We start from the raw sequence: 13,110 nt of genomic DNA, 5'->3' as shown, positions 1-13,110 counted from the left end.
TTTAAATACACAGATCAGCCATAACATTAAGAACACCTGCCTGATACTGCGAAGGTCCCCCTCGTGCTGCCAAAACAACTCTAAACCCACTCACTCACTGTTGAAAAAAACACAGTGCATCCAACAAGTAGGGAAGTAATAGGGCTTTTATACAGCGATAGAAAACATGGTGGCACACAGAAAGCCTGGTTAACCCTAGCCAGACCCTCAAAATGGATCCAGTGAGATGCTAAGCTAAAAACTACAGCTTACGTAATCTAGTTTTTAGAGGAAATGGTTCTTTTTGTTTAGCACTAACGGACGGTGGAGCTTTTTTGGAGCCATAAGGAAGCTTCTCTAAGTAATCGATAACTATGCTAAATTTAACCACTGGCTTTACTGAAGAACCCTTAGAGGTGATACGAAAGATTAACAGCGCTAGTAATACATTAGCGGTCAGGCACTGTCCTGTCCACTCTCAAACAGAGTAATCAATACAGTGTACGTTAAAGGCTTTTATGGCGGGTCATTCATCAGGGGGGACAGAGTCATTGCGGGAGTGGACAATGACACACTGGGCTATCCTTGGTGGTTTTAAAGACGAGCATGATGGCGAAGTATTACACAGGCCACAAGTGACAGGGGCATAAATCCTAAAACAGATACAGTCTGAGAAAAACTCTAGGCTTCACCAGCTGTTCCGGCCTTTTCAGGCCTGTATCAAACAGCTCTGTTTCAAAGCCACGCTCAGAGGCGAATACGTTACACTGAGTCAATGCTGCCCTCATGTTTATATTCAGAGATGAAAAATATGTAAAATCCATGAATAAATCCAATTATCCTGCTGTTCTGTGGTGTTCTTCTGCCTTATCGTTCAAGTGAAGTCTTAGAAACCAAAAACCTCTGAATCATAGCAGTAGCAGTAAACCCAGTGTGTCTACCTGTAATTAACTCTATATAACATTAGAATAAACCCAAATAAACATAAAGTCAGTGGTCAGTGAGAGTGTCTACCTGTAATTAACTCTATATAACATTAGAATAAACCCAAATAAACATAAAGTTAGTGGTCAGTGAGAATGTCTACCTGTAATTAACTCAATATAACATCAGAATAACCCCAAATAAACATAAAGTCAGTGGTCAGTGAGAGTGTCTACCTGTAATTAACTCTATATAACATTAGAATAAACCCTTTTAAACATAAAATCAGTGGTCAGTGAGAGTGTCTACCTGTAATTAACTCTATATAACATTAGAATAAACCCAAATAAACATAAAGTCAGTGGTCAGTGAGAGTGTCTACCTGTAATTAACTCTATATAACATTAGAATAAACCCAAATAAACATAAAGTCAGTGGTCAGTGAGAGTGTCTACCTGTAATTAACTCTATATAACATTAAAATAAACCCAAATAAACATAAAGTCAGTGCTCAGTGAGAGTGTCTACCTGTAATTAACTCTATATAACATTAGAATAAACCCAAATAAACATAAAGTCAGTGCTCAGTGAGTGTGTGTATCTGTAATTAACTCTATATAACATTAGAATAAACCCTTTTAAACATAAAGTCAGTGGTCAGTGAGAGTGTCTACCTGTAATTAACTCTATATAACATTAGAATAAACCCTTTTAAACATAAAGTCAGTGGTCAGTGAGAGTGTCTACCTGTAATTAACTCTATATAACATTAGAATAAACTCAAATAAACATAAAGTCAGTGGTCAGTGAGAGTGTCTACCTGTAATTAACTCTATATAACATCAAAATAAACCCAAATAAACATAAAGTCAGTGGTCAGTGAGAGTGTCTACCTGTAATTAACTCTATATAACATTAGAATAAACCCAAATAAACATAAAGTCAGTGCTCAGTGAGAGTGTCTACCTGTAATTAACTCTATATAACATTAGAATAAACCCAAATAAACATAAAGTCAGTGCTCAGTGAGTGTGTGTATCTGTAATTAACTCTATATAACATTAGAATAAACCCAAATAAACATAAAGTCAGTGGTCAGTGAGAGTGTCTACCTGTTATTAACTCTATATAACATCAGAATAGAGCCAAATAAATTCAGTGGAGGGCACTGGAAATACCTTTATAAATTACATTTCCCTTCTCATAGATGCTTCAGATACGGTTTCACCCACAACAATAAGTGTGTGTTTGCTAACATTAGCCTGTTATCTGATATGATGATTGCAGTGAGCTTGGCTGATAGGAGAGCAGCCAGCAGCTCATCCATCTCATCCATGTTTCTCAGGCAGCAATCTTCTAACAGACGATGAGCTAAAACCTCCACCCTTCCGGCATGTACACTGCCGACCGATCAGGATCCTTTAAAACCTTTAAACCTCTTGAAATGAGCAGCCTTTCGGCCTGTTCCGAGCGTCCACCGCGCTGTCAGATGGATCCACAGGAAGGAAACGTGTTACATCAGTGCAGGTCCTGCCAGGAGAAGCTGAGCTGAAACACAGCAGTCCTGTTTTCATACGTCACCGTTTAACACATTCGAATCACGGCCTAAACAACCGATTATCGTTTACAAATAAACAAACAAACAAATAAATAATAATTATAATTAATAATTGTAATTATATTAATACTACATACATAAATAGAATCAAAATAAAGCTGTGTATGATTTGAAAATAACTAACATAAATGTTACCACATTAGGGATTATAATATTACTTATAATAATATGGATGATAATAACAATAATAACAATAATAATAATAATAATATTCATTTATATGCAATTCATGTATATCCCATATAACATAACATATCAACGATGAAATGCTTAATTATTTAGCCCAATAATAATGTTTGTAAATATTAGGGCAAGAAAAATGGATTCAATAATTCATTTCAAGATAAATATTTGTTGAATTAAAACAAATGCATGTAAAAACTATAAAGTAAAAGTTAGTAGTTTAATTTAAATTAGTTTAAATATAATGGTGAAGAGTTGATGAGATAAATAAATTATTATTATTATTATTATTATTACACAATTAGCTATGACTTATACACTTTGAGGCCTCTGGGACCTGAAACACCGCTCCCTGATTTCTGCAGAAATCTCCTCTGCAGAGAGATGGAAAAGCAGGCAGGAACAGTAAGTTAATTAAGTTAATTACACACGTGCACGATCAGAGCAAGACAATTTTATTAATGGAAATACTGATCAATATCAATCTCAAGATTTAGCTTTATTGATGGGGCAAATTTCACTGGTTAATGAGGCCTGAATTTTTCTATTTAGACATAATTAGGTAACAGTGAGCATAGCAGCCTTCAGAACAGAGCCTTTACAACTTAATTACTGTTATTTTTAACAAGAAGCCGAAGTTGGGATAAAAACGTTAATGCGTATCTGAGCTGCAGCTCTATTGTCTGGGAGGGACAGTTTGCGTCCTCTGTACGGGTTTTAGTGGAAGACTAATTAGGAGTCTATTTTAAAGGAGTCTAGAACGGAGCTGCTGAATAGGTCTGGAGAGACAGGCTGAGTAATGCGGCTGTGCGGGAGCCTGTTTGAAGCTTTCCCTTTGTGGATGACCTTCAGCAGAATAACGCCTGAGAGATGAGGCATCTGCTGATTGCACTCAGCTATTACGGAGAACAGCAGCCACAGGTTGGACATCAGTGAATTGCTCTTATATTAGAAGTGTTGAGGGATGCAGGCTCCGCCTCCCCACCTGCTCCTTCTCTAAACAGCGAGAAATGCAAACACAGCTGACCGCTGGGGCCGTAGCATCACCTACAATCTAATACATAACAAGCAAAGCATGTAGATACACAGCAGCAGCACCACAAGCATGAACATATATGTCCGAATATTTGTGGACACCCCTTCTAATGAATGCATTCGGCTGTCTCATCTTTAAGCTCCACCCATTGCTGACTCGCAGCTTGTATAATAATCTCCATTAGAAAACACTGAAAGCACATGAGAAACTTTAAATACACCACGTGTCCAAAAGTTTGTGGACACCCCTTTTATTGAATGCATTAAGCGACTTTAAGTTGCATCCATTGCTGACACAAATGTGCAAATGCACACACACACACACACATACACAGCTTGTCTAGTCCCTGTAGAGAAGAAGTACTGCCAATAGAATAGGACTCTCTGGAGCAGATCATAAACATCATGAACCTATGCTGAGGCACCATGCTGCCTAACGCCAGGCGTGGGCTAGTAGAGGGGTATAAAGCCCCCCCCCCCACCCCCCACCCAGCATTGAGCTGTGGAGCAGTGGAAGAACTGTGGATGGGATGAGTTGGGGATTATGAGGTGAGGTGGTGATCATTTAACATCTGACCTGACCTCACTAACGCTTTTGTTGCTGAATGCAATCAGATTCTCACAGCATTGCTTCTCCAAAATCTAGTAGATAGCATTTATTCATGGACAGTAGAGACAGTTACTCCAACCAAAGCAGCATACACTCCTTTTTAATCCTTTTTAGATTTCAGAAGAAGCAGTGAATGAGTAGGTGTCCCAATACTTTTGTCAGTATTGTGTATGTGTATGGAGCTTGGCCCTGACATTGTAGGCTTTTCCTTTCCTCAGGCTTTAGGATGCTTGTTATAAAAATGTACAGATAGAAACAGTAGCAGTAGGTCTATGTATGTGTGTGTGTGTGTGTGTGTGTATATATATATATATATATATGCCCAACCTCTGAGTACACACACTTACACACAGGCGCATGAGTGTGTGTGCATTTGCCCACCCACGCAGCACACGCTCGGCACAGATGCAGCCCCCGGGAGTGTGCTGATTCACCACATCCCATTTTTTCCAGCACTTGATCACATGACCAGGACTTAGAGCTCCGTTCCCATCTCCATAGAGAAGGTTCTCAAGGGCAGCAGCTTAAAAATAAGGAAGGATTTCATCTCCCGTCCTCGAATGGATCACTTCCTAAAGCACACAGAGCCTTCAGTCATCCTTGATATTCAGGGGGATTGCATAAGACTAACATTTGGACCAACATGGCCTTGTTCTGATATCTCGGTGGCCCACTCGAACCATTATGCAAGAGTCTCGAGGGGTCAGGATGTCTTATTACCGATGGGGGGGGGGGGTTGGCGGGCAAGTAGCATCGCAGCCTTGAAGTGAACGGGAAACAGAGCTGTCTTGAGGAAAACGAAGCCGAAGACACCTTCATCCAGGGACAGGACGTGGCAGGAGACACGGGAGGCAAAGTTACACAAGCCTCCTGTCGGCGCTATCCAAATGACTCAGGGAAGCACGACTTCTAAAACTGTCAGAGTAAATCAAACCCTAATCGGAGAGGCATCGGCTGTTTGCAGCCGCCCTGGAGATGGGGATTTAAGCCCTGCCCTCTTGAGAGGCAATAATCTGAGAAGCATTAGCATGAATGTATGTTTATGGGCAAGTGAGGCACAAGGAAAGTGAGACCTGGAGCTCTTCCAGGGAGCTGAGCAAAAAACATTGTGACAAATGTTGACGACGGTCAATCTTTTTCTGGGAAAGCACACGTTCTAGATTCCTGCCAGCTCTGCTCTCCAAGCCTGCAAGCTCTGCAAGCAGACACCTCCCTGCAGGCATCCTCCTTTGAGAATATGCTCTAATACGATGCACCTGTTGAGGAAATCTTCAAAGAAGCAAATCCCGGGTACCGTGTTTTCTGCGTAGAAAACACCGAAGTGTTTTTCCGAAGGTCGACGTTTGCTCAGATTTCTTGAATGGAAAGATAACAGGCCATAAATATGGATCGTCAACGATAACAGTGGAGATTACGTTAAGGAAAAGCACCGGGCAACCTCGATCAATCTCATGGAAGGCTCTCCAATATCCCCCATGAAGGAAAAATCGATCACGCTAAAGTAAAACACAATTGACTCTGTTTCCTTAGATAGAAGGAATCACTGCCCCCCCTCAGAAGGACGCTACTAAAATATTCATGGATGCACAGTCAGGTGTAATGTCTCCAGCCCAGTCTTGACTCTTGGTTTACTGCTATGTCAAGCTTGTGGGTCGTTATCTTTGCTTGCATTGATGAGACATTCCCATAATTAGCAGCCTGTAACGCCAAGCCCTCGGACTGCACCATTCATCAGGTGACGCTTTTCTTTCATCAAAGGTGCTTTGTTGTCGCAAGGAAATACAGGCACAGAGCTGTAGTTTAAATACACCATAGCAACCGGGGCTATCCACAAAAGCTCCTCTGCAATTACCTAGGTATTCTACAGCCAATCAAGCCTTCTGAGACCTAGGATTCCATTCAAGCAGCTTGATGGCAGTCTGGATATCTTCTCAAACCTTATCGGAAGCTATCAGCCCATTATTTCAGCGATAGTGTCAGAGCCACCATTGAGCATCTCATGCTGAGAAGATTGCAGACCTCTCAAATCTGCATCTGCAGGCAAGGACTGTCAAACTACCCAGCATGAGTTATGAGAGTTATGAGTTATAAAGTAATGCAGAAGGGGCCTGCATGCACATAATCTCCTCTCAAGGGCTCTGAAGGAAGCGTGTAGCTCTCACTAGGCATTTGCATACACACGAGTCAGGTCAGGACCATTCATGAGAATAGGTGGAAGTCCAAAGGAATATAAGGTACCTACTGGAATGCAGACTCTACTGCCTCAACCAGAACCGTCTTGCAATCAAACCCAACCCCAAAACCCAAGACCCGGCAAAGCTATACTCCACACCCCCAACCCAAAGCCAGTGTCAAGAGTTGACTAACCATTCATGCTGTGGCTCGTCGATGACCAGGAGCACCTTGAACTTCTTGGACACCTGCGCCGGACTCTGCTCCACCAGCCCGGCCGACGCGGCCGTCTGCTTGACCACGTTGGTGATGGAGCTGAAGAAGCCCGAGCTGGTGGACTGGGCAGGCTGGGGTCGGCGCTCGGGAGCCGGAGAGGCGCTGGGGGACTTGCTGGCAGCAGGGGCAGCATGGGCAGCAGGGGCAGCGGTGGCAGTGGCAGTGCCTGGGGCTGTAGCTGGACCAGAGGCAGGCACCTGGGAGGCAGCGGCAGCGCTGGGAGGAGGAGGTGGAGGCGGATCAGGCCTCTGGAGATCTGTCATGTAGCCATTGGGAAGGTTGGCGATGAAGCTGCTGTCGGAAAGGCGGCGACGGAGGAAGTTCATGGCTGCAGGTGTTGAAGGTTAAACCTCGCAGGAATTGCTGCTCGTGGCTGGAAAGGAAGCGGCTCAGTGTTTATTCTGATGGCTCTCTCTAAAGCGAGGCACCGAGCGAATCCCTGCCTGTCAAAACCTGGGCTTTGGGCGTGCTGCTGTTGATGATGATGCTGCTTCTCGATCTCTCCTCCTCACTCTCTCTCTCTCCGTCCTCCTCTGTGCTCTGACAGCTTGAAAGCCAAGCAGAGATGCTCATACTCTGCCTCAGCCTCCACTCTCTCTCTCTCTCTCTCTCTCTACCACTCTCTCTCTCACACACACTCAACACACACACATACTCACTCTCACTCTCACACACATGCACCCCTCCCCCTCACACGCTCGCTCTCCTACATCACGACCTACGTGGCTGTGTCGTACTGCAGTTGGCAATAGGGGTTTCCAATGAATATACATATAAGGTCCGGGGAGGGGAGGCTACCCTCGTCTACAACGGCATTCCCTCCTTTCACCCCACCTCCTTTTACTCCTCAGGGTGACCTCCGAAGCCAGGTCCGGATGCGCGGAGATTCGAGGGTGGCTCGGTGCGGGATTAATGGGCCTGCAGATGGTGGAGGCACGCGTCAGCTCGGCTTCTGTCGGGGGTCTCTCCATCCTGGCTGCTCCCTGCCTCTGATTCATCTCCATGTCATTGATCTCCAGCGCTGAGAAAAGCGTGGCTCCCTCAGAACAACAGCTGATTAGTAATTCTGGAAGGCCGATGCTGTGTCACCTCTGTCCGTAAGGAAGATATAAACAGGGCTGAGTAGACCTGTGTAAAACGATTGAGCGTTTATTAATAATTAATAATTCATTAGAAATAACTCTGTGCATTTATGTCAAGGTTAAAAGGAGTGTCTGAGCCCTGGCTGCTTTTTGAATGATAGGCATCCTACCCACCCAGACAAAGGTGTTGGGGGACTTGCTGGCAGCATGGGCAGCAGTGGCAGTGCCTGGGCCTGTAGCTGGACCAGAGGCAGTAACCTGGGAGGCAGTACGACGAGGCGGATCAGGCCTCAGGAGATCTTCTGTCATGTAGCCGTTGGAAAGGCTCAGACGGAGGAAGTTAATGGCTGCAGTTGTTGATGTTTATACCTCTAAGTCTCTGAGTCTCTTCATTAATCAGGGGTGTGTTTTTTTGGGGGGCGTAACGTGCAGTAATAAACCAATCAGCATGTCTCTTGCTGCCACTCCCTTTAAGAGCCAGGTGCGGTCAGTCTGACCTTGGTGGGTTGCTATTTCAGTGGTGTAAAGCGTGGGTGGGGGGGGTGGGGGGTGTACGAGCGGCAGGCTGCACACGTCTGTGTTGACGATTAACCGCCAAGATAGCAACGAACGTCTGACTGTTGACGAACGTCTGTCTAGGCTGTTTTCAGTCAGTGGAGCTCCTCCTGTGTTTTCCACTGCCAAGATACGTAGCAATACTCCAGAAACTGACCTGAACACCCCTCATTTCGTCTGTTTAAACGACGCAGGTGGAAGGTTTTAAAGTAAGATATTAATATAATAAAAATATTAAAGATAATTCCCTGATAATTTTTACTTTTTGGCCACATCATTGCTAGTATTGGAATTTGCAATCCCCCACCCAGCAAGAGTAACATCCCGACGATCTTCGTTGTTTATATTACAGTAAAACTGGTGTTGGTGTGGCGCAACAGATAACACCACCCCCTGCCACTGAGTTACAACAACACCATGTGGGAGACCAGGGTTCGATTCCTGGTCTGGGTGACTATGCTGCGCTATACCAATAAGAGTCCTTGGGCAAGACTCCTAACACTGCATTGGCCCTCCTCTGTAATACGAGTAACCTTGTAAGTCACTCTGGATAAGAGCGTCAGCTAAATGCCATAAATGTAAATGGTCAATCAGAACACCATCATGGTCAGGCCCTTCTTCAGTAAATGACATTTAAATTCCGGCCATTAATTTGCTCATATATAAGCAGTTCATACGTCATTATGTTTCAATTTTGTTCAATTTTATTTTTTTTACAGCAAGATTTGTGCAAATACTGTGGTTCAGGCCCAAATGACACAATTTCTTGGTCTGGCTCTCTATTTACACAATCCAGGCGTCCACACCCAGTCATAAACAACACCCACTGCTATACTCAGTTATACTCAGTATGGTATTCTAAAGGAAAACTGGTCCATGTTTTGATTTGACATCTTTAGCTTTGGAACGATATGTATTTCCGCACTGGAGGGAATCAAGACATTGATCAAAATGCCAAATGAAAGGGTCATAACCCCACAGTTTTAATATTTTGACTATAAAACAGATGTGTCATGACAGGATGGTGTTATTACAGTAACTACACGGCACATGCTTCCTTATAATGATCTAGCAGGAGTCATTCTTTATGCGATTTACAGCTTGATTTAGGTGTTCGTCAATCCGTATAAAAGCATCATCAGCTCATGGTAATTAACAAGCATCTGCCACAGAATGTTAAAAGGCCTTGATGGGCACAAATAACCACTTTAGCGTTTAACATGAACACTATGTAATGGATGCAGATCTGCAGAGACGAGTAGTCGGGAAATAATGGAGCCGTGCTGACTGATTGTAATGCATGGAGCAGAATAAGGCAGGGCACAATTATGCGTGGTGGTTTTTGGCCAAAACCAATGTTCGCTTGTGTTTAGCATGTTAGCTTGGGGCTAGCATGGTCAAGATTTGATTGGTGGACATGTCTAAGCTACGTTTATGGAAAGGCGGGGAAATAAATGCGTGCAGCTCATTTTTGGCCAAACCGAGCTTAGCGAGCTTTCCTCCGAGAATTCTGACTGGATTCCTCTTTCTGGGGAGGGGGGTGGAAAGATGTGTGTCGCTGACTTTTATAAAAAGCACGATAAACACAAAATCACGATGCCGCTGCGTCAGCGGTGACGCCGGAGGTGTGTGTTCAGTCAGGAGGAAGGCCCATTGTGAGTCACAGCTGTAGCCGTGCTGACATGCTAAGCTTATCCTGGCCTAAATTTTTTATGACAGGGCAAAAATAGCACAACTGCATTGTGTGATATACACAGACACTCAAAAAACCTACATCTTGTAGAATACTGTAGAAAAACCATCACCTTTGCTTCTTTCTGTACCTGTGAATGATAAAATAGCATGTATCTACGTCTATATGTAAAAAAAAAATTAGGCAGGCTTCAAGGATCTAGAGGCCTAACCATTACATGACTTAAAATTCTGTGTATTTTAGGACTAGGCTACACTATATGTATCTACAGGCACATAGGTATCACATTGTACAGCATACTTTTTTATGATGAGTCACATTACGAGTCAATATCATGTAAAAAAACATGCAGAGATTTTATTTTTTATTTTTTGGCTGTTATTTTGCTAAAATAACCCAAAACGTGTTGGAACCCAAAGCTCTGCAGTTTCATTAGCTTAACCAAAGCTTATAGATATTTTTCACTGCTTTGTAAAGTTGTAAATTCTGGTTCTTAATCTGACCCATGCATGTACCATCCACCAACGGGTTTAACATTCATTACGGCCTCCTAAGATCTGCAATAGGCTTCTTTTAAGATCATTTGGGCCAGTACCTTGGACAAAGATCTAGAGGCCTAATCATGGACTCTATTTTCCTTTCGGTTCAAAATACTGCGTAGTCCAGGACTGGGCTTAGTCCGTGTCCAGGAACCTGCCTCAAAATGTTTAAAAAGTGTGTAAAATAATAAAATAACAGTAAATAAAACAAAGATCTAGAGGCCTAATCATGGACTCTATTTTCCTTTCGGTTCAAAATACTGCGTAGTCCAGGACTAGGCTTAGTCCGTGTCCAGGGCCGTGGCACCTGCTCACTCAACATTTCTTCTGAATTCAAGGAGATGATTAGGGAGTTTGTCCACCGTAGCTGCAGTAACAACATTTGATTGCTTTCAGCCACGACCATCAGTGCACCGACCATCAGTTAGGTCAGGTTCTGATGTTGTATGATTAGTTCTGCCACTCCAGCGCATCCCAAAGGGAAAAGGATGGAGCTCCATCCGTCACTGACACACCAGATGCTGCCAAATCAGTACACTTGTACTGCACTGGTAAACCACCATATGTGGGGTGTTCTTTCTGACCCAGCCTCCAGGTTCCAGATCTATAAATGAGTCTCTTTATGTCCTTACGGGCAGAACCCCTTAATGCTCACACCTGCTTTATTATTTCTGATAGCACTGATGTGATTTAGGCTGAAAGTCTGCTCTGGACCTCGCCCAGGAGATTACACACTTAAACTTGGCAGCAGTCCGCCTGTCCAGGACACCTGCCCAGGCAGACAGCCATTCGCTGCGAATAAGCTGGCGGACTGTACACCGAAGAGCGTAAACCCGATTTCCAGCCAGGGGTCTTATCCGGGAATCCTACCGATACAAATGTAGAGAACGTGATGCTGCTCGTGATATTATCCAGGTCTATGAGCAGCACAACATCATTCATAAAACAAAAGAGCAAAGTGTCTTGGTTCCCTAATTACTTACATACTCATATCTTAAAATATGTCCTAATGGTTCTTAATAGCACCTTAGGAACTCATTATGATTTTGATGGTTTAATAGCTCATAAAAATGAATGTTACCCATAAATGTATGAAAAATGTGGCCCTAATACTGTTAATGGTAGACGGCTACTCCACTCGCACATGATGTTAGCTAGCTAGATAGCTTGCTAACTAACAAGCTAACAGTCTCACAGCTAATATATACTAACTAGTACATTTAACTACCACATCTCAAAAATTTGCAGTAAAATGGTCCAATAAAACAACAGTGAATAAAAATAGCAACAAAATTAGCTAGCTAGGAAAACCCAGTAGGCTAACCTTTAGCTACTTTTCTGAAACGTCTCCACAGTGCTAGCAAAACTAGCAACTATGGCTAACAACACTAGCTAAGTCATTTTGTTGAGGTAGAAGCTCTGTAAAAACATGAGCAAAGTAACCAATGATTAAAATGGACAAAATAATATTTAATATCTATTTAAAAGCTGTTTAACTGTTGAATGTGTCAAATGTTAGTTAATAGCTGCTACCTTGCTAGCTAAGCTTCTCACAGCGATGCAGGTAGCATTTTGCTAGCTAATTAGCTTACCATGCTAACTTTAGGGCTAGCAGCTTTGGTAGACAGAAAATATAACCTAGCTAGCAACTAAACTAACTAATAAACAAATTGACTGAATTATGGCAATTTGTTAAATGTTAATTAGCTAGCTGCTACTTTGCAATGCAGCTAGCATTTTGCTAGCTAATTAGCTAGCCGGAGAACTGACCAGGTTAACTTTAATGCTAGGAACTTTGGTCAACAGAAAATATAGCTAGTAACTAAACTAACCAATGACCAAATTTGACTGAATTACAAATGTTTATCTATTAAAAGCTCAAAGGCAGAGACTGTTAAGCTTATAAATACTAGTTAACCAGCTTGCTAGCCAGCTAGCATTTGTTTAGCAAACCAGAGGCTAACATTAGGCTCATAGGCTAACATTAGTGACAGACATTAGGACAAGACAAGCAATTTATCATTAGTGTTGGACACTAACGGTGCTAATGGTGCAGTTAACACTAACACTAACACACGCAGTGACTGTGAACACACATGCCCGGAGCAGTGGGCAGCCATTGCTGCAGCACCAGGGGAGCAACGAGGGGGCCGACAGCGGCAGCCTGCCAAGCCTGGGTTTCGAACCCACAACCATATGATTGATTGGCCAGTTCTCTAACCGCTGATCCATTTATGTTTAACATAATTTAAACTCAAATCCTTTTCTACAGTCACTGGATCTAAATGAGACGTAAATAATAAAGATAAAGATCCACCCAGTGTTAGCGGGCCTTGATGGGACTGGTGTTTGGGGCCTTGATGGGACGGTGCCTTCCATTAGGAGAATAGCATCAGTAAATTACATGCCACTGCCCGCTCCGATCAAAGCGACAGTTTCAAGTG

General features: G+C 43.1%; 1 protein-coding gene across 1 annotated transcript in view; it reads right to left on the bottom strand.

Annotated features, from left to right (window-relative positions):
- The window catches only part of syn2b (synapsin IIb), an 83,577-nt gene extending 76,120 nt beyond the window's left edge, over nt 1–7,457 (bottom strand). Inside the window, exon 1 of the mRNA XM_072666501.1 lies at nt 6,717–7,457. Within this exon, the coding sequence (XP_072522602.1) occupies nt 6,717–7,123 (407 nt within the window). The 5' untranslated portion in view covers nt 7,124–7,457. The remainder of the gene's footprint in view (nt 1–6,716) is intronic.
- Between the last annotated feature and the right edge of the window lie 5,653 nt (nt 7,458–13,110).

This window comes from Salminus brasiliensis, chromosome 21, assembly GCF_030463535.1.
Source record: "Salminus brasiliensis chromosome 21, fSalBra1.hap2, whole genome shotgun sequence".
Classification (NCBI taxonomy): Eukaryota; Metazoa; Chordata; class Actinopteri; order Characiformes; family Bryconidae; genus Salminus; species Salminus brasiliensis.
Note: the sequence above shows the minus strand (reverse complement) of the source record. Positions and strands in the feature narration are given on the sequence as shown.